Source organism: Marmota monax, unplaced genomic scaffold, assembly GCF_021218885.2.
Source record: "Marmota monax isolate L192 unplaced genomic scaffold, Marmota_monax_Labrador192_F-V1.1 WCK01_AAM20220418_F8-fsc00165, whole genome shotgun sequence".
NCBI lineage: Eukaryota > Metazoa > Chordata > Mammalia > Rodentia > Sciuridae > Marmota > Marmota monax.
Genome location: NW_026693851.1, coordinates 366,887 through 392,707, shown reverse-complemented (window position 1 = coordinate 392,707; position 25,821 = coordinate 366,887). Strand labels below are relative to the sequence as shown.

The window sequence follows — 25,821 nt, the reverse complement described above, 5'->3', positions numbered from 1 at the left end:
CTGTATTGAGTATAGTATTGAGATCCCAAAACATAACTTTATTTGTCCTTAAAATGTATAACATGAGAAAAGAAAAGAAAAAAAAAATATGATTGAAAGTAATTCCAAAAAATTAGGTAGGAACCATAAAATGTAGAAGTATTCCAGTAATTTAAAATGACTCAAACATTTTTACCTTAAATTGATCATTTGCCTCATTAACTTTTACTGGTATAGATGGGTGTTTACTATCATAAAAACATAAAACCCCTTAGTTCAAGTTTGAGGTAATTGTTTATTTTTAGCTCATGGAACATTTAAAAATTTCACTTTAGTCAGGATATTTCAAACAGATTTTTTTCATTTCTGGGTTGGACCATATCCTGGTTTGAGGTTTGTGAAAAAATGAGCCTTTGGGTTCTTCTCACATAAATAGGCCATCCCTGACCCCCACACACCCCATAATTTCTACTTCCAGCTGTTCCTCTTCAAGTCTTCAGAGCCATCTAGCTGAGGGCTCCAGGTCTGAGCTCCTGCCTCCTGCCATTTTCACTTTAAAAGAAATCAACAAACAAAGCAGATAAGAACTATTTGTATTTTAGCAACCAGACTCTATCTTGAAGTTTCCCTAGCATTTCTTCACAGTAGTTCTTTATCAAAATTTTTTTTGAGGACTTTTTGTCTGATTGCTCTGAGACCCTCTAGGCAACACATCATAGTCTCTTTGTCATATATTTGGAATCTCCTTACATTACACCCAGCTTCTGTTTTCTCCTAGCTCCTCCTGCTCAGTCAGTTCCCCTGCCTGCCTTCCTTGAACTCCTTTCCTCTCTTTCTCTCACCAGACTAACCTGTCCACTGTTCTGGACTTTGGAATTGCTGAGTCTAGCCCACCACCATCTAAAGCCCAGACACAGGTTCCCAAATTCCCAGTCTTCCTGGGGAAATGGTTATATTGCCTATATTTAAGTCCTGGCACAGCCATGTATGATTTGTGACCCAAGGTAAATTAGCTTCTCTGGGTATTAGTTTTCTTTCTGTTAAATTGGGATATTAATATGCATACTACATTCTAGGTTGTTCTGGACATTGAATGATATAATACATTTAAAATCCTGAGAGTACTTAACAGATTATAATTGTTTAATAAATTTTTACCAGTTTGCTTCTATATTATGAACACCACCATATCCATTGACGTTCATGTCTTTTTAGTATCACTAATAAGACCAGGTAAGGACTTTGTCATGGTTTGAATATGCCCCCAAAGTACAAATGTTGGAAATTTATCTCCAAATTTATGTTAATGATATTTGGAAGAGGGGTGTCTCGGAGTACTTAGAATTAAACGAGGTCATGGGGGTTGGACCCCCATAATGGCATTCGTATCTTTATAAGAAGAGGAGGAAAAAACTGAGCTAGCTCAGTGGCTGTATCTTGCCACATGGCATCCTCTGCCAAGTGGTGATATAGTAAAAAGCCAGATACCCAGCCGATGCCAGCATCATGCTCTTGGATGTCACAGCCTCCAAAACTGTGAGCCAAATAAACTTCTGTCCTTTATTAATTACCCAGCCTCAGGTTTATTTTATGCTTTTGTTTTCCAACAGAAAACAGACTAAAACACTGCCCTGTTTATTCCATTTAAAAAAATTATCTATCTTATATCTATATCTATCTATTTATATAGATATAGATATATAGATAGATAAATTTTTAAATGGAGAGAGAGAGAGAGAGAGAGAGAGAGAGAGAGAGAGAGAGATATTTAGGAAGGAAATGAGAATGATTTTCTTATAAAGTTCCTAGAGAAACACATGTCCTCATTTCTTGTTTAGAAAGTTGAAGATATTGACACAGTAGTAGAATGTAGGCATAATATTGATTACAGATTGGCTTCTTGCCTGTCTAGTGCAAATCACACCTCTGTCATAAATTCATAAATGTTCTTAGCTGATCTGACTTAATCAGAGTTGTGATTATTTCATGGCTGTTTTTTTCTTCTTTAACACATACTGATTTATACTCATAGAATGTTTTGGTTATATATTAATACACATTTATAAGTGAATGCTTTAGCATTTGTGAGTATTATGTCTTGATTTTAAAACAGATTCTTATGATGAATTTAATATTTTATACCTTTAATTTCTAAAAACTGGAAACAAATCAGCATGGATATGAAAATTCACCCCAACTGGCAATTTAGTCAGGTTGTTAAATTTATTCTCTGTGTTGTAGTGTCATCTAGCATTAGAATAATAACCATGAGTTTCATTAACTGGGAAGCAGAAACTAGAAAATGAAATGTAAAGCAGCGAACTGTGAGAATGATGAGATACTCACATGCACTCGGTTGAAGATGATTTTGTATTCTCTCCTATTGCAGATGCTGTATGATGGGATCATTGAGGTGGGGTTAGTTAAAAGGCTTTTTAGGAATTTGTACATATATGATCTCACATTTCATAAATAAGATTTTTAGTAGTGTTTTCATGGGATCTCTGCATTTTGGTGCTTGGACAAACCCTAATGTTAACAGACTGCCTCAGGGGTTGGTAGCAAGTTTTTTCTTAAAGGGCCAGATACCAAATATTGTACCCTTATGGATCAAGTGGTCTCTGTCAAATGCTCAACTCAGCTGTTTAGTGCAAAAGCAGCCATTGCCATATATGAATAAACGGGCATAAGCATTTTCCAGCAAAAAGACAGGAGGCCAGTGGGCTTCTAGTCCACAGTTTGCTGATCCTTGACCTTAAACCCTTCATTATACACAAAACCAAGGCTTGAGTGATTCAGTGACTTAATAAAAAAGACACAACTAACAAGGTGGTGCCAGAACCAATATGACATTTAGTTCCCATATTAGAAGTCTTTAGTTATGCAGGCTAATGAGACAATAAAAGCATGTTTCTCTTATGATATTCAGCTGAAGAATTATGACTAATTGGTCTTATCTCATTTATCAGTTTTATTTAAAGTAATATTTATGTAGAAGTTTTTATCTTTCATATAAAAAATAGAAAATTTTAAAACTTCAGTATATTCATGTTAATTATTTGAGTATTTTCCTCCACTTTTGGAACATCTTCATTAAAATGCTATGATAATTTCTCTTACTTAAAAGTGAAAAATATGAAAAAGACTCTGCCTTCTAGGGTAGACAAATTGGACATCATTTTTGGACCTAAAATTTTAGGGGTAATTAAATAAAATCTTAGTAAATTAAAATATTGCTTTAATATTTAAATGTGTCTGAACTTTCATTTTATTAGAATTTATCTTCAAATATTACTCTTATTCAGTAGAAAGACTGGCAAATGCTAATCAAAACATTTTAAAGGGATTTTCATATCTTATAAAGATCAGCTTCTGCTAAAGTAGAAATTTGGGTGAAAACCAAAACAAAGGTGTTATGTTCAAGGAAAGGAAGACTCTAAATGTAATCTTGAAATGTTTTTCCCACCTTAAACAATACTGGGTGGTGTTAAATGTGCAAAAAGCAAAGGCCAGTCTTCAAGATGCCCTGATTTCATGGAAAGGAGACACTTCCTATGGAATCATGAACATTTTAAGTGGACTTTTTTTTAAAAAAATATATATAGAAGTCCAAAGCTTTAGGGGAAAATCAATGCTAGAGATATGGATTTGGAATCATTAGCGTATGAGTAGTGACCGAAGCCATGGGGCTAAATAAGGTTATCCAGGGAAAACCTGCCAAGCGAAGAGGGAAGAGGTTCCTGTCTTTTAGTTTTAGCCCACCATAATTTACTTAATATAAACCCTGTATAAGAAAGATAATCCCATTAAAATGTTATCTCATGGTCAGTCTGTAGGACCATGAAATGGGAGAGAAATCTGAAAGCTTTTCTCTGCCCTTACCCTTGGACTCGATCCAAGAATCAACAGGTCTCCAGTATTTTCCCACCTAAATGAGGTTGGTAAAATATCACCCAAATATTTTATGTCTTTTTGGAGATGAATCATGAAGAAAGGAGTCCTTCTCCTAGGAATAGTGATTTCTGAATTAAGACCAAGGCATCCTTTTCTGAGTATTTGGTGAATGAATGAGGTGTGTGAGAGAAGTGGGGGAATGGCTGTCCTATAATAATGAAACCCATGTCCAGAAAAAACAGTGGGCTGCTGTGTGGAAAGACATTAAAGAAGTCAGAGATAATTCTGTTTGCTGTATTTTATTCAACTGCTGCAATTTATCCAGCTTTTGCCATTATTAATCAAACTTTATTAGACAATAGCAAATCAGTGTTACCAGCTCCTTCCCAATTCTTTGGACAAAGCAGAAAAATGGGAATTATCATTTCTGCCCTTATCATAGATTCAGCAAATTTCTCCATAGAGTGAGCTCATCAAGTTCCCAACCAATTTTAACAGCTACAAAAACAGAATGCATTGGAATTTGAAACAGTAATTACATGTGCAGCGAACATAAAATATAATAGTGGTACAGGTAAAAAATTTTGACTGTTTGGGGGATCTAAAACTATTTACTAAATGCATTCTCCAAGACTCTTCTGGTATATCCCCTGTGTTAATTCTGGTGGGTTCATTCTGTATGCCAGGAGGAAATTCTAGTGCCCATCTCTTGTGGGGAATTGAGTAGAACCAGATCTGAAGCCCAGGGGTAAGTATGATCTGAAGTGGAATTTTGGGAAAACTCAACTCTGGATGACAATTTAAAAATGACATTAGCCACAGTGACCACAGAGTGTTATGTTTGAGAAAGCTCAAAGTTGAGTATATTGCCCTAGGCAAAACAAGCATTTAAGGGGCAAATAAAGAAAGGTTTTAGGAAGCCAAGTAATTGCTAATAAACTATTCTGTAGCAGAGAAGTCAAGTTAAGATATGTAAAAGAAAGGGAGTACCATATTCGTAGGTAAACAGATTCAATTTTGTCAAAAATGTCCATACTAACAAAAGTGCTATACAGATTCAATACAATTCCCACCAAAATTCCAATGATGTTCTTCATAGAAATGGAGAAAGTAGACATGAAATTCATTTGGAAAAATAAGAGGCCCAGAATAGCAAATGTAGTCCTTAGCCAGAAATATGAAACAGGATTTATTACAATAACAGACCTTAAATTATACCACAGAGCCATAGTAACAAAAATGGCATGGTTTTGACACCAAAATAGGCAAGAAGACCAATGGAACAGAATTGAAGACACAGAGACAAATCCACATAAATATAGTTACCTCATACCAGACAAAGGCACCAAAAAATACACAGTGGAGAAAAGATAGCCTCTTCAACAAATGGTACTGAGAAAACTGGAAATCCATTTTTAGTAGAATAAAAGTTAACCTCTATCTCTCACTCTGCACAAAAATCAACTGTAAGTGCATCAAAGACCTAGAAATTAGACCAGAAACCCTGCATCTACTAGAATAAAAGATTGGCACAACACTTAAACACACTGGCACAAGAACCGACTTCCTGAACAGATTCCTAAAGCGCAAGAAATAAAATCAAACATCAACAAATGGGATGGCATCAAACTGAAAAGATTCTTCACAGCAAAAGAAACCATCAAAAACTGAAGAGAGAGCCTACAGAATGGAAGAAACATCTTTGACAACTGCACCTCTGATAGGGTATTAATTTCCAGGATGTACAAAGAACTCAAAAAGCTTAACACCAAAAAAAAGGAAGTGACCCAATAAAACAGGGCAAAGTAACATAACAGAGACCCTTCTCAAAAGAAGAAATACAAATAATCAACAAATGTTCAACATCACTAGCAATTAGAGAAATGCAAATTAAAACTACGCTAAGATTCCAGCTCTCTCCAGGCAGAATGACAATTATCAAGAACAAATGTTGGCAAGGATGTGGGGAAAAGGGAAAAAGTCCCACTCACACATTGTTGGTGGGTCTGCAACTGATGCAACCATTCTGAAAAGCAGAAAACTTAGAATGGAACCATCATTTGACCCACCTATCCCACCCCATGATATATATCCAAAGAATTTTAAATACTACAGTGACACAGCCACATCTATGTTTATAGCCACACAATTCACAATAGATAAGCTGTGAAGCCAATCTAGATGCCCATCAATGAATGAATAAGGAAATCATATATATCATGGAAATGCATGGAATATTACTTGGCCATGAAGAAGAATGGCCTTATGACATTTGCCAGGAAATGGATGGATCTGAACAATATCATGCTAAGTGAATAAGCCATTCCCAAAAAACCAAAGGTTGAATCTTCTTGATGATATATGGAAGTTAAACCACAATAAAGAGAGGGAAGGGAAAGAAGAGAAATTCAGTATTATTCAGAATTAGACAAAGAGGAACAAAGGGAAGGGGGAATATGAAAAACAGTAGAATTAATTTAATGTAATTTTCCTGTGTATATATGTAAATACCATCATGGCCACCTACACAAGTGGAGTCCTAATTAGAATAAGATATTCCATGCTTGTAAAATTGTATCAAATGGATTCTAATGTCACGTATAACTAAAAAGAACCAACAAAACAAAATGAAAAAAGAAAGGGAGTGGTCCAGAGTCTAATGCAAGCAGAGAGAGCTGTTAAGATAAGGTCTGGAGAGTCTCCGTTGTTTGGTACAGAAGGATCGATGTGCTTAGTCAAGCGTTGGACGCACTGTCCTGTGAGTCATTCTTGTTCCTGCCAGATGGTAGAACCAATGTCCAGAAGATGGCTATCGTAGAGAGAGATGGAAAATGATTCTTTCATTGGTAAGCAGTTAGCTATAAAGCTTCTTAACTCCTCTGGGCGTCCAGGATTCTGCTATGCCGGTATCAGAGCTGACCAACTTTGAATCCTTAGCAGTAGGGCTTGAATAACAATATTCCCCCGATGGTGTAGGGTCTTTCATTAGGTGGACATGACAACACCTCAAAGCTGGTCACACTAAGTTGTTATGTAAGCCACTTTAGGAACCCATAGGAACTCTTTCCCCTCATTTGCACAGACTCAGCCAAAACAACTATGTGCAAATAACCTAGACTCATTTGGTTAGCAGTTTACTTTGCTTTTTGACTTTTAATTTAAACTAAACATTATATAAGAAGTTTTGATAATAACCCATGAACTTCATCTTTTTTAAAAGGTAGTGTAGCTCTCTTCCTGTAGGGTAACCATAGCAACTGACAAGGAACAGAGAAAGAGAGCTTTCACACATGCTGTGCTAATTAATCCTGTCCTACCATTCTCCTTCAGCTGGAGGATGCAGTTTAATAAATTTTGCATGAGTAAGCGTGTTTTGATGCATGAACTATATAAATACATAGTATTAGCTTTACCAAATTTTTTTTCAAAAATATTCAGTTGAATACGGTTGTATATTCATACTTCATGGTATTCTTTCTGTTTTTCTTTAATATTCTTTTTTTTTTTTTGATTGAGCTGCTGTTTTAAGTATGTACTCCCTCCCTGAAATACTTTGGGTTTATTGACCTTATTAACTGGACAGAAACATCTTTCAGGTGAAAACCTTTTGTTCATCAATATACAGGACACTTTCCACAAGAAACTGTTTTAATTGACTAACTCTATTAAAGGGAGAGGATGAAAGAGTTTTTCTTCAAGCAATGCAGGAGACTATCTTAAAGTATATAGCATTCTTCATTCTGTTCACACTTACATAAAGCCATTTTAAGAAGCTCAGTCTTAATGATTTGAAAATTTAGATATTGAAAACTCATTTTCACTGTCATTTGTGAAGTTTAAGGCCCATCTGAATGAAGATGGGGCTTTATTTGACCTCAGCATGTGGGAAGGAAGAGAGAATTATGAAGATTCAGATCTTTTTCCATTTATATTTTCCACAAATATCTAACCACTTTAACAGATTCATATTTGATCTGGAAATTACTTGTAATTATCTTGATTAATACTATTTCTAGGTTATCTTAAGACCTAATTTTCTCTTTACAGTTGAGAATGTCACAATTTTTTCTATAAACAGACTGGTCATCTGAAGTGTCAAAGAAATCTCATGGGTTTTCATTCTTTTATCCCTGTGGCCTGGCTTTTGACAACAGGGCCTCAGGAAAACCAAGAGAATCCAGCCTGATTTTTTTTTCCATCCTATTTGACTTGACAACAGCATATGGAACGAGTCAGAACCTATTTTAGGACTTGTACTTAGCTCTTTGGTCTCTTTATGAAAGCATAGTCATTGGAGGAACCAGACCTTTTAAATGAGATGACCAAATTTTGGTGCTACTTTCCCTTTCTGATTATTCTGTTACTTAGTTTTGCCTGAATTGGGGTTAGACAAAACCTTGCAGAGGAAAGAAGAGGTTATTATGTAAATATGTTATTAGAAATAGTTATTCTATTCATGTGCAGGAAAATTGAGTACCATTCGTGTAATCTATATATTTTAATATGGAATGCTTTAAGCATTGACCAATTTATAATATACCTTCACATTATTATAAAAATTTCACTGTAGAAAAAATTGAGTGGCTATAACCTTGGTTGAATTTATGAAAAATTCTTACCTGCTTGCCTATAAATTCTAATTTCACATGGAATACAGAAAATAGAATGCTATATTTAATAAGCAGAAAAACTCATGTTCTTAAATACTACATAAAAATTTTAGTAATCAGAACATTAAAATGAATATGGAAAGGAGTATGCACTATAAAATGTTTTGTGTGCTTTGAGCATCATAGTAGTAAATATTACTTTTTATTGTATTAGTAAGTGTTGCATTGCTGTGACAAAATACCTGAGGTAATCAAATTAAAAGGAAGAAAGATTTGTTTTGGCTCACAGTTTCAATCTATGGTAGGTTGGCTTTATTGTTTTGGGGTCTTGGTGAGGGAGAATACCATGACTGGAAGTTAGTGGTGGAGAAAGCTGCTCATCTCATGACAGAAAAGAAGCAAAGAAAAAGAGAAAGAGACTGGTATACCAGTATCCCATTAAGGTCATGGACCAGGGCCTTCTATTAGGTGCCATATCCCAAAGGTCCCACCATCTCCCAATTGTACCACAGGCTGATGACCAAGCCTTTGGCATGTGGGACTTTGAAGAACACTCCAGATTCAAACTGTTGCATTTGTTATCAATGAACATACCAAATAGAGATCTAGCACAGTTTTTTTTTTTCTTCTAAAAAATAATAACAGTAGATTTTGTGATTTTTAAAAGGATGATATATTTATTGCACAACACGTGGAAAAAAAAGAACAAATTTAAAAAAGAAAAATCCTGTATCCTAGAAGTATTCACTGAAGGCATTCACACTATTTTCTGCCAGTCTTTTTCTATGTGTAAGGATTTTCAGTTATGAAGTCAAGCGGCATATACTATTTTCACTTCACATTGTGATCATTTACCCAGTGTTAAAAGATTTTTAGAAGACATTTTAATTTATTATATACTCTCTCATCACCTATATGTACCAGGTTTATTTGGTGATTCCATTATAATTGTTGACTTTTAAATGAGTTTCCCTACTAAGTGTTTCCTAGTGAGTATTTGAGAGAAGACTGAAACTACGAAAAGTTTTGGGACAACCCTTTGAAAAAAAAGTATCATACACTTTTCCTGCAGATTCACAAATACATATAAAAAGAATTAGGGGCCCTGAGAACTCTTCCAATTGTTAAACTGTATATCTTCCTAAATTCCATTTTTTCTCAAAGGAATCCTCTCTTATAACACAAATTTATAACTCTCAGAATAGAATTCTATGAAACATACTTGGAAAAATCCAGGATATATCTAAACTTTTCTGCTAAGTCTGATAGTCTTTAAATTATTTGTTTACTGATTCATGATATTAGTGCTTTATTTGGAAATATAAATGTTTTAATGGTTATTACCATGTATCAAAACACAGAGATCACAATATATTTTCCTCATGCTATTGCATTCATGATTCTGAATTACCATAGTGTGTTTGACCTTTTAAAATTATGAATGTTCAGATTTAAAGCCCTTGTTCTATTAATGCCAATTTAACTTGTTTATGTTTCATCTGACCCACAGGTCTTGCCAGAGCAAAATCTGTCCCCAGCCACACATACTCCAATGAAGTAGTTACCTTATGGTACAGACCTCCAGATGTCCTCCTGGGCTCCACAGAGTACTCCACCTGCCTTGACATGTGGTGAGAAATGGAAGCTTTACTCTACTAATCTATGTGTTGCTTGGTCTGGGTCAAGCCTAGACAAACATCTTAACAGTTTGGATGAAGATTAATGGTGCAGGATTGTTCCCTGTGTGGAAGTACTAGTAGATTTTTTAAAACATGATTGGGAATGTTCCCTAATCAGAGTCTGCCTGCAGATGGTGTCTGGTAATGGATTCTTGATGGACAGAAGCATTTTTCTAATTGTTATTTTTCTCCTTAAGGGTCTTAATTGTGCCTTTATTTTATGACAAGGAAGTATATATCTCCAAACAGCAATAGATTTATTTGGAAATTGTGGGGAACATGTTTAAATTCACAACAAAACTCAGACACATAGTCTGAAATTTTAAACATAAGTATTAGGTACAAATTGACTCACAATATGCCCTGAAAATTGTTGATACCAGTTATCTAAAATGAAATAAAATGATTAGTTTAAAAAATCTGAAGTTTAATTTTGGTAGTCTCAGTTTTATACCGTGTCTCAGCAGAGCTTAAAAATATATTTCATGAGGTCCAAAGATTGGCAAGATTTAATACATAATTATTATAAATAGTAAACTACTCTGAGATCGCACTCAAGTGTGATTTAAATGTCATAATCATATTATAAAGGATTAATCTTATTTTTAGCACTCAAGACAGGCTCACTGTCACACATGGTTATTATTCATAGAAACACCCCTTTCCTTGACTCACAGTTGTGTTCATATGAGACTTTTCACAGAGCACACAGACCTTCCCCTAGTGACTGTGCCCCCAAAAATAGAATTCAGCTATGTGACTGTGTCTGGGACCCCAGTCAAACTTCATTGTGCATTGTGGTCTTGCTGTTGAGTACTCACTTCACTGCTCGGTCCCCAGTAATCTTGGCTTTTTCAGTAAAATAGGCTGTGATGAGACCTGCCTTCTTCCCTGGTCTGTTTGATCCAAATATTTTATGGTTAGAAATCAGTCAAGTTCTTTGTAATGTAGGGCACAGAAGAAGATTTTCTGATTTTGCCTTCCAGCAGCCCCTCCCCATGGCCAGGAAGGGGATGTGGCAATCTGTAAAGCCACTGAAAATATATGCAACATTTTATGTACACATTGAGATATTTATTTTTGTAGGGTGTAGATCTGTAGCTTTCAGTAAAAGAAACTTGGTCATCAGACATCCTAAGATCCATTGTCATAAATTTTATAATGACCTCTAATAAATCCAATACCATTTAATGATATTCTAAAATGCTAAAAATAAAGGTGACTATCTATCATTGAGTGGCTGTGCTAATCCATTTAAACTGATGTTTACACTATTAATTCCCCCCCCCCCAAGAATGGGTAGATCCTCCTTTGGTAAAAGAGATAATTTAGATCATTGGTTGCAATGGGGGGAAAGATTGGAAATTAAGGTTAATGCATCATGCTATCAGTTACTTTCTCATTCCCTTTCTGCTTTCTGCCTTTGATTCAGAGTTGGCTAAGCATATAATCATAACATAATATTCTTTAGTTACAGAATTTTTGTCTGTAATATTTATTTTGCTACTGGGGATTGAACTCAAGGGTACCCTATCACTAAACTACAAACACCGTTTTGTTTTTAATTTTGAGACAGGGTCTCCCTAAGTTGCCCAGGCTGTCCTTCAACTTATGACGCCCCCTGCCTTAGCTTCCTGACAGCACCTGGATTTCTCTATTTTTCTGAGCATGCAAATTCTGGATTGCCTTTCTATAAATTCAGTTAAGCCAGGTGTGGTGGCGCACACCTGTAATCCCAGAGGCTCTGGAGGCTGAGGCAGGAGGATCGTGAGTTCAAAGCCAGCCTCAGCAGAAGCGAGATGCTAAGCAACTCAGTGAGACCCTGTCTCTAAATAAAATACAAAATAGGGCTGAGGATGTGGCTCCGTGGTTGAGTGCCTCTGAGTTCAATCCCTAGTAGCCCCCACCCCCACCAAAAAAAAAAAAAAAAAGAAGTTCAGTTAAGGACTCCACTAATGAAACATAGTTTGGAAATATTTGTGGCTTGGAGCCAGTCTTGTCTTAGTTCCTTGGCAGTTCATTTAAGATTGTGCCCTCAGAATCAGGAGAAGCTGTGTTTTAATATGCTAGTGGCTAATTGTTCTCAAACCTTTAGAAGTGCTTTTTAAAGTCTGAAGAATTACACAGAGTCTGACTTGTTAATATGTCTGTTTCAGGCGTATTTATTTTCTAGTCCGTCTTTCCCCTCAAATGTGTGTGTGTGTGTGTGTGTGTGTGTTTTCATGTTTATTCTTTCTACAAAGATAGCGTGAGCACATTCTGCCAATTTCCTTTGAACAGAGACATAATGAAGCGTAAGAAGACGACTGTTATTTAGGAAGAAGGGAGGGAAACTGATGTCAAATAGGAGGCCCCCAAATGCCCTTTTTTCTACATGCCAAGATTATTCATTGCCAAGAACAAATAGCAAATGTGCTAGGTTTAAGTAGCTTCACTTCCAAGCCCTAAAATCTGAATTATGTCTGTGCTATCTATGCCTGTCATTTTCAATCTGACTTTATTCCAAGCCATTTTGTTATTATGCTTTAAGTCAGGTAAAAATGTATGTTTTTCCAGTTAGAGAGAAGCTCACAGGGCACTAATTTTGCATCATCAATGACACCAACACTGGATATTGAGAGACCTAGAAATGGGACTATAATTGAGTCATGGCTCAGCTGCACCAAAGAGCAGTGCAAATATTAACCCATGGACAATAGCAGGGAGGCAGGTGGCAGTGGTTTCAGGCTACTTTTACAGTTCATTTACCATCCTGGGGCAGTAGAGTAGTAACTAAAAACTAACGATCCCTACACAGTGTTACAGTTTCTAGTTTCCTGTTTAAATAGCCACAGGCAATAAAAATATTAATGAAGACACATATGCATTGATGTTGGCATCAAGTGATGGATATTAGAGCTGGCGCCGAAATGATTCGATCCTCTAGGTCTCCAGTCCCATGGAAGTATGTGAATACACTGTGATTGGAGAACTTTTCAGGAAAGATTTTTTGATACCTTCCTCTGATTTAAGTAGAGGAATCAAATTAAACACTGCTTCTTTTATAACTTCTCTTAAGACTTGGATTTTATAACTCTTTGGAAGTCAAAGCATAGGAAATCATTGCTAAGCTTCTAAACCAAAAAGGCTTACCAGGTTCTGGAAACCACATGAAGAGAAGTACAGAGGTGAAAAGCAGCTCATCTGTGTAGTTCTTCCCTTGCCAGGGAGCTCTGTTTTAGATGTTGAGATCATTGCTCCAAACAAACTTTACATTCTTTTATGGAAGCTCATAAATAGGTTTAGAACTGCATTTGTTTCCTAAAGCATTAAGTTGCTTGGGCTTATTTTAAAGGATTAATGTTTAATATTGGGTGACTAAGTTACTGTAACTAATAAATGATTATCTCATCAAGATCACAGTGCTTTTGGGGGGCCCTGCGGTATCAACTACAGTGCTCCCCAACACAATGTGCAAAGAATTACAGCATGCCAGTCTCTTCCTTTCATCATCTTTTTAAAAGCTAATTAACATATTAACTATGCTTGTCAAAATGTGAGGCAAATCACTTATAAATAAGCCTGTCAAATGTAATGAGATTGCATATTAAATCACCCGTTCCTCTATTACATCTCTGATTTAAGATTAAAATTAATTTATTTAACATTGTAGCAGCTGGGTGGTTAGGAAAAAATTTCCATATTGCTCTTGATATATAGCAAAAAGTCTGCATTAAAATTTATTTTACATGTTTCAGAAAAGAAATTGCCTGTTTATTAAGTACTATGAAACCATTTAGTACTGCTTTTTATTAAATAAGCCTAATCACCAGACATATTGGTAATATATAAATTTCTGCCATGATCATTAATGATCTCTTCTGAACCAAGAAAATTTGTGTAATAAAATAAATCTCCTACAACTTAGGTTTATTTGCTAATGATTTAAGAGAATCACAAATGAACCTTGCTACAGCCCATACCTTGAGAATAAATTTGTTTTATATGTGGTTCTATGGTTTAATTTGAATAATAATTATAATAAATAATAAAAGGTACTTTTATTGAACACAAACTCTATTTTAAGCCCTGTTATGCATTTTAATTACCTACCTATTGTACCATGATACATTGAAAGGAAACAAAACCCACAGAGACTAAGTGGTATGGTAAAGGTCATAGTTAGTAAATAGGGGCAACACTTATACTCAAGGCCAACACATCCAAAAACAAAGCCTTTTCTCTTTACAACTTATTATATAATATCATAAAATGATTTATAAGAAATTGCTCTTTATTTTGCTACTAAGGTTATTCCAAAGCACAAATACAATAAAGTTCCTATTTCATAATTCAAGTTATACTGTCATGTTAGGTTCTTTGCATAATTTAAATATAGTGTGTGGGGGGGCTTTAATCCTCTTCCAACAGTCTATGGATTGTCTATTGACATCAATGTTCTAATAGATTCTACTTTGCCGATTTATTCAAGGATCAGCTTTTTAAAATAAACTAAGACAAGAATAACTGGATTGAATACATTTTCATGGTGCCAGTATCTGTGCTGGCATACATTCTTCCAAATTCCAGGCATTAATATTTTTAACAAATCTGCTAGAATGAAGGGGGGGTTCATTTTAAAAGGAATCCAGTAAGAATGAGAATTTGAGTTCATGAGCTAAGTAAAGTCATCTGTCAACCCTGTTTGCATATTTTCTAATTAATCAGGCCATAAGACCAAAGAGGACATGAATTAATCATTGTTAGATATAACAGCTCTTTAGGAGCGTTTGAGGGCTACTCAGGAAATGCACAATGCAAGTGACCTGTTGATGTAGTCACTGACAATGTGGTGGAACATAACCGAAGAACTGGGGACAGTCAGAAAGGCATCCCAGTGTTTGAAAGCTGAGCTCCTGGTGGTAGCCATGGTCTCCAAGCCTGGTGCCACTACTGAAGTCTCTTAAATTTAGTATTACCACATAGTTTATCACCATACACTGACACCTTTGAAAGTTAATAATAATTCTGCCAGGATTATAGAAAAAGGTTTTAACTGTGACCTCACCTTCACATAGCAATGATTTTCCTAAATACTACTGGTCAGAAGAGATTTAATGCATTTTGAGTGTTTAATCCACACCTAAGGACTATTGACTACACAGTCAAATTCCTTACAGAAAATTTATGTTACATTGCCTAATAATGAATTACCTCTGTAAATTACAGTTCTCTATTACCCTGTCATTATGGCATTAGAGAGTGGCTCCCAAAGCGCTGAATTTAGTGATGGCTTTGGAATGTTGAAATGAGGCAGTTAAATTTTTATTGTGGCTGTGGATTTTATATCTCACTGTGGCTTATTAATGTATGGATATGTTTATGAGAGAAAAAGTGTATTTGTGTTATCATTTAGCATATTATATTTGGCTACTATGTAGTGACAAATTAGTTGAATGATAATATATAAAAAGAGGCAATGTACATAGTTCTCACAACTAAAATTTTTTTAAATTAAATCCTCCCCACCTCCACTTTTAAAATCAAGGTTGACAAAGTAATTGACTACCCAGAAACTGGTTTTGGAGTGCTTTTTAAAGAGCCAAAGACAGTGTCTAAGATTCATTACACTGTTATAACCTTTGATGTACTCAGCTGTCTCACTTGTTTGTGAGAATAATGAGAGATGGTCACATATGAAAGTTTTTTTTTTTTTTTTTTAGGAAAAATGAAAGTCTGTGTGAGTGTGTGTGTGTGTGTTTCAATTTAGAAATATATAAATCAGTGCCCAAAGTTTAGAGAACATTGGATGTATGCTAGTCTCTAATGTTTAAGTTATTTAATTTTTTGAACGTGCAACTAGCAGTGCTCTGCATGTAAAGAGAAGGCAATGCAGAAGATCACTGAAAACCCAAGTTAAGTTCTCTCTGACCCTTCTTGTCTTCATTGCTACCTTAATTGACAAAATCCCATCACTTCCCATATCTTCAGTTTGCAAATCACAAAACTGTGACAATAAAACCCTATTCTAGGTAGAGCCAGCAATTAACAACTGCCAGGACATACAATAGCAGGAACAGTGATCTCCTACCTCAGCCATGCCTGTCTTTAATTCCCAGGGGCCGCTAGGTGCTTTCAACTAGTGTCTACTTCAGATGTCTTAAATAATTGTTTATGTTGATGTTCATTGATACACTGTTTTAGACATTGTCTACTGAATAGTTATTAGGGTAGATGAGGGCTTAACTTTCTTCACTAACCATTCCTACTCCATCTTCTTCTCATTCTCCCGATATACGATCTGTATCACGTTTTCAAACATGAATGTGTATATATTACTCATGGTCAAGTCAAGTAGTGTTTATGATTATGTACTCTTCCCTGTATAATCTTTTGCTTTCCTTAGACTTAATAATTGTCTGTGATTTTTTGTTAAGTTGTCTTTGTTCCTATTGCTAGTTATTTACAGTTGTAAAATATTTGTCAGTTATGAGAAAAATATTTTCCTACTGTTAAACACACCAACAAATCTATCATACCTATTTAATTTCTTGACATCTCCTCCCTTAGCCTTTTTTCTTGACATTTTCATCTCTCAACCCTCTGATTTCTTGCCTTAGCATAGTTAAAATATCTGTCATCCCAGAAGGCCGCTTTCTTTCCCTGGCCCTCCCATTGTGGGAGAATCCCTTTCTAAGCTCTTTTGTGCCATCCTGTTTCCTGGATAGATGATTCTGACGGACTACATCCCCAGTAGCCTTGCTACTGGGTTCCAGTTGGGTTCAGGCAAAAAGCAGGTAGGAGGAAAAGGAGACTGGATATTCTTCCCTGATTCTTCTTTGCTTTAAAAATGCCACATATCTGGAAATAGCTGACTACAACTTCTGTGGAAAAGTCCCTCTTCCATGGCTCTAGCCATCACTGGCCTCTCAAAAAACTGAAGCTTTAGTTCTAGGGGGAGTAGAACTTGTTATTTGTAAACCTTCCTACTATTGCAGCCCCTGAGTATTTCAGTGTGTTTGGTTTCCTGACACATCTCTCCCAATAGTCACTTCTGGGATGGAGTCCTTTGCCTTCTGGAATTCCGCTGGTTATAGATTTCTTATACCCTGGGTTATGTGTCTTCTTCCTTTAGTTTCCCAAGACAGGTTGCATTGGGGAGATAGCCTGCTTAGTTTTCCAAAAATGTCTTTATTCTACACACAAGACTGATAAAAGTTTGGGTACGTGTATAATTAATGATAATGCAGAGTTTTCAGTGTACTACTTCATTTCTTCAGAGCTTTATCATATTGCTGTGGGGAAGTCTGATTCTATTCTGAGTCTCACCCGCTTGTGGCCCCCCTCATACTTTCCCCCTGGTGAGTGTTGTGTTCTTCTCTGTCCTCAGTGTTCTGAGACTTCATGATGCTGTGCCTTGGTAGGTAGTGTGTTTTTGTGTTGGTGCTGGGTATTTTCCTTTCAATATGAAGACTTAGGTGTTTCAGTATGTAGAAAATTTTATACTTTCCAGAAGTTCCTATCTTAATTCTCTGGGGTTTTCTTTTTAAAACTATTTTATCTCTTATTTTATAACTTATCTTCCCAACCTTGCACCTCAAAAAAGTGTGTGTGTGTGTGTGTGTGTACACATGTGCACAGAATTGAGCCTGTTTCCTTTCCTTTTTCTCTGATTTAGATTGATAGCTTTCTTCAAATATAGCAATGGGTGAGGTGCTTGGGTGTCCATTTATGTTTTTAAATGATGCGTTCCAAGTCTCTAAGCCAGTTCACTGGTCAGTTCATTGTATACTCTTCATGGAAAGATCTGGACTTCTCAGTGGGAGGTCTTCAGATGACAGTGTTGAAGGCCTGCTCATTGTTCTTCCTGAGGTGCTGATTCCTGGCAGCTGACAACCTCAAATGATGGTGGAAGAGGGAGGTTGATGGTCACACACACCACTTAACGTATTTTTCACTTGGTGCCCTCTTTTCACTTTTCTCTGCTGCAATTTTAATCTTCAGTTTAAGGCCTTACAGGTTTAGTTTCATATGTCCTGCTAGTGTGCATAGGGAGTAAGGTGGGATATGGTTAGAGGGGATCTATTGGTCAATTGCTGTTTGTATAAACATTCGGTTCTCTACCTGTTTCCAACTTAGACTCGTCTTCACAGTTTTTACAGTCTGTGTGCTTAGCCTTTCTGAGTTTCTTTGGTAAATACTGACTACCCCTGAAAGTTGCAGCTATATGTGGGGATTCATCTGCATCTTCTGAAAACAGGTTCTCTCTCATACATTTGTGCCTCCTCACATATTTCTTTTACCCTTGTTTAAAATTTTGTTCCTTAACTGACACTTCAGTGTCTTTGGAGGAAAAAATAGGAGTATATGAATATTTTACTGTGTGTCCTGCTCTGTTGTCAATTTAATGTTCATGGCTTCAGATATTAACAGTTGGCTATGAGGGTCCTTGCCCTGTGGATTTGAATTCCTGGTTACAATGGGTTGGTGCCAATCAAACAGCATAGTATTGATGGAAACCTTATGGCTGGCAGCTTGTTAGTAGTGTGGTGATAGAAGTTTATAATCCTGGGCTGGGGTTATGGCTCAGTGGTAGAGTGCTCTCCTAGCATGTATGAGGCACTGTAATGGGCTCAATCCAGCACCATTACATAAAAATAAATGATAAGAATAAAGCTATTGTGTCCATTTATAGCCAAAAAATATTAAGATAAAAAGTTTATTATCCTTATCATATAACTGTTAGTGAAATCAGAACTTTAATAGAAAGCAAAGTTGAAAAGAAGGTCATGTGCTAACTGATGAGCTAGTGATGAAAGGGAATAAAATATGAAGCCATAGTTCTTAAAATGATAAAAAAATTTTCCATGGATTTAAAAAATGGGTTGTGGAAAGCAGTCCTTTGGATTCATAGTGTATAATATATAAACCCAATATATGCTTGCTATTCAAACAAGGAAAAATAATTTGAAACTATTTCAATAAGTGTTTCAGCCAATTGGGAATTTCTAATCCAGTCCAGGTGAAGAGATGGACTGCTTATATGTACAGGAACGACATGGTTGAATGGAAATGGGATTGGACAGAAAGTAGAAAGTAGGAGCCTCTGTAAACATCACAGGACAATAAGGGAGTAAAGAAACTAGATAGACCACTTCATGCTGCTCATTGAAGGATGAACGTGGAGCTTCTGTGTGACATTTGTGAATTAATTGCTGAGGACACTGAATTGTCTGGGGCATAATTTAGGTAAGAATAATTTTTTATTTATAGGTATTATGCTGAAAGAATAAATATACCTTAGAGGTACTAAGTGCTATCTTGATTTTAGATGCTATATTATGTAATTGCAGGGGTAATTGTGTTTTTTGTTTTTTTCAATTTGCTCTTTAAATGTAGTATCCTCAAACCCCTATTGGTAAAGACGCCATTAAACAAAAGGAAAAGAACCCATCGGTGGCCCCAAATCAGCTTCCTAATTTCATTAAAAAAAAATGCACAAAACATACTCACAGAATGTGTCAGGCACCGATTAATTATTAGTGACTGAATCTGAGGAGGTTTATGTTTTCCTGTACACATGCAAGGAGTTCATCCTTTTCTCTGGCATTTCACGTTTCTCTGTATTTCTTATGAGACAATAGATGCCATGAGTGAGATGTTTATCTAATTGCATTTTCTGGGGAGCTTAGCAAGGCTTTTATCATTCATTCTGTTGGATGATTCAAATGTTTCCTCTTTTATTGCTAGTTTTTACCATATTTGCTTTTTAAAATTTAATGTGTTCATAGTGTAATGGAAACTCAACAGATTAAAAAACTTTATTATAGCTACTATGTAAACTTCAATCTGTTTGTCATGTTTAATCCTAGCTTGTTTAACTTAGAAACTGTTTTGGAACTCTGTGAAAACAACTTATAATTTCTTTTACTGTTGTTTTATGGCCATTTTACACCCTCCAAGTGTGAAGGTGCTAGGTTATGTTTCCAACACTGGCTGGTTGGTGGTGGCACAGGAGCAAAATAAAATACAATAAAGTAAAATAAAAACACCTCTAGAATCCCAGGGCAGCTCCCTTCCCACAAAGATCTCATATATACAATATGAGTCTCTCCATTCATTCATTCATTCAACAAATCTTTATAGAATGTCAAGAGTGAAAAGCACTAAGTCCCTGCTCTCAAGCAGTAACCCCTAACACTAATCCATTGCACAACTCCAGGGGGTGCCTTTCATTACAGTCTATGTTCAGCATCAGTGTGCACAGACACAATCCAGAGCAAGTCTATGACAATATTCTATGAAGTTCACAGCTTTCACCAAAAAATGGACCATGAGGATTCACAATGGAAAGATTTTTGCCTTCAGATCTCCAATATGCTAAGATTGATTGTCAAATATTTTACTATAGAGTATAAGCCAATCTGTCATCTGTCTTAGTAGCACTCATTTCAACACTGTTTTCCATAGTCCATCAGGGTTCATCTATGCCATCTGATGACTGGAACTAAACTGATGAATTTAACATACTTGAAGTTCAGAGTTCTCTTTGTAGAAGTATGACTTACATGAAGATTTTAGCAGTGATTTCTCTTCATGATATGCCAGATACAGTTTCTCGGGAAAGATTGCTGGAACTTGACATTTGCTTTGATCTTTAAGATAATTACCTGTGAACAGTTTTCTTCCTAATTCCCTATACAGTTATACAAGGATTAATACATTTTCTAAGAGAAGACTTAAAATACAACCTCCTTATTCTGCAACAGCTGTCATATAAACAGAAATTAAAGATGTGCAAGGCTTAATAATTTGTTTCTTCTTGTTCTGTCTGATTTATGTTCATTCCTTAGAGATGTGCCATCATCAGAAGTGTTTTAAGTGACTTTATCATAACTTCTCTTCTTTCATTGTCCTGCAAGACAAAAAAAAATAGTATTCCTTTGCTCTTAAAAGCAGTATTTGCATTTTCCATTTTTTTTCCTTATGGTAGTCCTCAGTAAGGGCATCTTTTCATTTTTTAATTAATTATGAGTAGTATCTGGGCATTACCAGTCTGAGTATTCCCAGCTATTTATATAACCTGGGGTTATTATGTTAAGAATCTATCTATAGAACTTTCATTATCCATAATTATCTGTTTGAAATTTTTCAACATTTTTAAATATCAACATCTATCTTATTTTCAGGACGCTTACAATAGTGGTAAACTTTAATTTTCTAGCATGATTTTATTGTGTTCTTTACTCAAACCTTTAATTTTGAATTCTGATTTCATTCTCTCTTTGTCCTTGCTAGCATTTCTATGCCTGGAGAGAAAACAAAGTTGTCATCTTAATATCCTCTTTTTTTTATTCTGACCTGGCTGACCTAAGAAAGACAAATTGTTCTAATTGAGGTGGCAGCAGAGTATAAGGAAGGGATCACTGGCCTAGGAGTCAAGGACGTACAGTTTCTGGTTCTAGGACAGAAGTGAAGACATGTAAGCACGTGGCACCACTTCCTAACATGTAAAAACCAAAGCACTGTTTGAGTCATTCTCTAAGGCCCTGTGTCTCTATAGTTTGGCATTAAAGTAAATCATACCGCTGAACCAGAGGTTTCCATGGAGACGACTGGGTCCTCAGGGAGTGTCTTATATATGGAATTAGAATTGAGATACGGTAAAATTAATGACTTGGCTTTTTAGTGTTTAATTTCATGTGATAATATCAGGTCTCAATCAATTAGCTTTCTCTACTGTTGTCTCGTGCATGTACTCCCCACTCCCCATGCTAGTTCATGAAATCCATTCATTCATTCATTCATTTTAAAGGTATTCATTGAACATTTTGTACCAGGCACTGTCAGGTCCTATGGCTACAAAGATGAGAACATCAAGGTCAGAGGGAGACACAGGGTGGTGAGTGATGACACAAGTATGTAGAGGGTATGGTGGTAGCTCTGGGTGAAGGTAAGGATACTTCTCCTTGGAGATGGTTAAAGAGAAATGGGGTGCCAAAGGAGGCTCCACCAGTGGGTTACCCAGCCTGACTTGAGAAAGATAGTGCTAGAGTTGAAGGAGCATGTGGTTCTTACCATGGATGAGGGTATCACTAAAAGGGAAAAGAGGTGATGTTTGTGGATAGAGATGTAAGGTTTGGAAAGCAACTAGAGGGGGAATAAAAAGAAGGAAAAGAGGGGAAAGTAGTTGGAGATCAAAATGGAGGAATATTTCAGAAGGATGTGACAACTTGACTGAATATGTATAGTAAAGGAAAGGCAGGATTTCAGATGGTTCCTGGGTTTCTGGCTTAGATAATAGGACCAGAAAGCAAAATACAGCTTTGCCATTTGATTAAAACAGACAACTAATAAAATACACATCCACAATACTTAAAATGTATGTGCAAAAATTGGGCCTCTTGGTCTTCCTTGTTAGTCTCACTGCAGTTGTAGACTCTGGTGAAGGGACTCCAGTCACCTGCCTGGGGCCAAGTCAGCAGCAGGATCCCCTGGGACTCACCTTTTCTGAACTACCTTAGCCTGATCTACTTTCTACTTTACTTTTAATTTTTATGCTGATATGCTAATTTGTAAATATACCTTCTTAGACAAATAATTTTGTTTAATACTTTGAAAAATAATTCTCAGTTTCCCCTTAGGTAAAAAGTACAATGTTTTACAGCAAATGTCTTCTAAAGAGGGGTTTTTACTCACAACCTAGGGTTTTGTTTTCATGCTTTGAGAACTAAGTACTCCACAGAAGTATTTGACTAAGATATATTGTGCCTATCAGTGCCTAATGAAGCACTAACCACAGTAAATGATGAGTGACAGTTTAATCAATTCAGTTCCTTCAATAGTCACCAAGGGCATGGTGCAATGCAATTTTTAATCTTCTACTTTTCAAATACTGTGAAAGCCAGAATGAAAAGATCTCATCTGTTATATATAATAAACTTTGATATAGATTATAGCAAAAAAAATAGTTTTTTTAAAAATTTTTGTTCTTTTAGAAGTTGATTTCCTAGGGAACAAAACTCTTTGGTCAGTTTTACAAATATATACCTTCTTTGAGAGAAAAGTGAGATAAATATGTGACTATCTAGATAGTTTTCATTGCTTAATGGTATATTGCAATGAACCATGGCTAAATAAAATTATCTACTAGGCTTTCTAAGTTGTTATTGCATTCCTTTGCACTAAATGCAGATTCTCAGTCTAATTTATTTTACTGATCTGCTATTTCTTTGTTGTTCCTTTGGTTAGAGCCTGAATACATGTTCAGAGAATTAATCTGAGTTATCAAATTCCTTTCAAAACAAAATTACCCAGATCCCATTAGATTCCTGCTCATCAATGTCTGATTTTGAGAAAGCAGCACTAACATCACTTGGAAGCTTATTGGAAATGCGGAATCTCAGGCTTCAATCCATATCTAGTAAATCAGAATCCAGATTCCAGCAGGATCCCCACGTGACTAGCATGCACACTAAGCAGGGAGAAGCACTGCTTCAAGTGCTTTCTTTGGATGGACTCGTAGGCTTTGAGGAAATTTCTTGTGCTGCCCTCATGTTGAAAGGGAGAATGGCGAAAGAATCACTTATGCTGAGTTATGGTTCTGTTCATCTGCTTGCCTCCTGTCTGAAGCAGCTTGACAATGTCTTTATCTACAGCCCTCTCTCCAAATGTTTTGACAAGGCAGATGCTTCTTAATGGCTCTAAGTAATTCTCTGAACTTGAGCGGAGGCCTCCCACAGCTTACAGTTAGGAGGTCTGTACTAGAAGGGGCAGGCATCCCCTGCTGTGAGAACAGAGGGTGGGTGAGTTGCTATCCCCTCTGTACACAGGGAATACACAGGCTATGCTGTGTGCTTCCCTCCTGGGCTTCATAGGTAGATACTGCCTCTTAGGAATGAAACACTGTTTGCTCAGAGCCCTTTGTCCTAAGGAATATTAAACATTTGCTAAAAAATAGGTGAAATTAAAAATAAAAATCTATGTAGGGTTTGTGATTTTAATTGTACCATATTTTAAAATATTAAAGTCTTTCTATAATGTTTACTGAGATTGAACCAAACATTTCATCTGAGAATTAATGAAGAGCACTTTTATTTTTTGGCTAAGACCAAGATTAGATTTACATTAATTAGAGAAATAATATCTAGGCCCTATTTTACACATCTTTATGTGGGATAATCATTTATTGGGTTATTTACTGTCTTGTTTATAACAATACCATCTTTATGAAAAATTGACTAGTACATTACACTTAAAATATTATGTACTAAAGGCAGATATTCTGAGTATGAATTTCATTAATCCCTATTTTATTCGAAAGACATAAAGTAATTCTGCATCATAAAATCTCAACAGATCCTTAATAAACAGATATTCCAGACTGGTGACTTTAGTGACCTGAGCCTGTTAGTGTTGCCATATTACCATAATCCCTTTCACTCATTTAGACTACATCTTTAAAAGTAAAAGACCAACTCCTCATTCGAAGATGATGGTGGCTAATCTATTTACAAGTCAGTAAATAAACTACAGTTGTGGAAACTATAATGGGGAAAGTGGAGTCAGGGAAGCTAATCCACTCTGAGAGATCAAGAAGACTTCCAGAGATGCAACTTTGAACTTACCTGTTCCTAACTCTGATGGAGAAAAGTTCTTATTTCTTCCCTGTGAATTGCACCCCCCCACCTCTCTCTCTCCATTCCATACAAAAATAACCTCTCCTTTGCCTCAGATATAATAATTGATAATTTTTTCATCTTGAATATACACAGAGTGTGTATATCAATTTTCAAATACCTTCATATTAAATCTTTTAAATTCACTGCACAGTTCTTTACGGTTGAACCTCAACTCACATTTTGTGTTCTGAGCTGGCAGTTTTAGATTGCTCATGTTACTTACAAGAAAAAGATCATCAAAATATACACTAGGGCTGGGGTTGTGGCTCAGTGGTAGAGCGCTTGCCTAGCATGTGTGAGGTACTGAGTTCGATTCTCACCATCACATATAAAGAAAGAAAATACAGGTCCATCAACAACTAGAAAATATGTTTTAAAAAATACACACTGTTTTGTTGTTGTTTGTTTGTTTTCTACACATATAGGGGAAAATAGAAATACTGTAGCTTTTCTATTTACAGTGACAAATTCGTTATATAGTCCCTGTCCAGAAAATGCTGTCCTTCATTTTTCCTTCCTGTTTAAAATAAACTTTCAATTTTAGAATAGTGTTAGATTTATAGAAATGTCACAAAGATATTAGAAATAAAACTAATCATATTACACTATGTTTAGCATTTTACATAGCTATAGTACATTTGTCATAACAAGGATACATTACTGATAACTGGCTTTTAAAATTTTTACTTTTTACCTTGTTTTCAGTTCTGGGGATTGAACCCAGGGGCTCTCTACCACTGTGCTACATCCCTAACCCTTTTTACTTTATTTTGAGACAGAGTCTTGCTAAGTTGCCTAGGCTGTCCTTGAACTTGCCTGCCTCCCAAATCCTGGATTACAGGTGTGAGCCACCATACCTGGCCTTACTTTTTTATATTTTGCCTCAGCCTTAGAGTGACTAGGATTACAGATATGTGCCACCACACCCAGCTTCTGGATAAATTAGTTTTGATTTGGCTTATTTTTCTGCTTTAGGGTCCCATCCAGGATACCACTGTA

At 35.9% G+C, this 25,821-nt stretch overlaps 1 protein-coding gene across 5 annotated transcripts in view; it reads left to right on the top strand.

The window, feature by feature from the left end:
• Positions 1-25,821, top strand: part of Cdk14 (cyclin dependent kinase 14) — a 599,374-nt gene that overhangs the window by 338,584 nt on the left and 234,969 nt on the right. For all 5 annotated transcript variants that reach the window (XM_058585022.1, XM_046462471.2, XM_058585024.1 and 2 more), the window contains one exon: positions 9,994-10,114. In XM_058585022.1, coding sequence (XP_058441005.1) covers positions 9,994-10,114 — 121 coding nt within the window. The remainder of the gene's footprint in view (positions 1-9,993; positions 10,115-25,821) is intronic.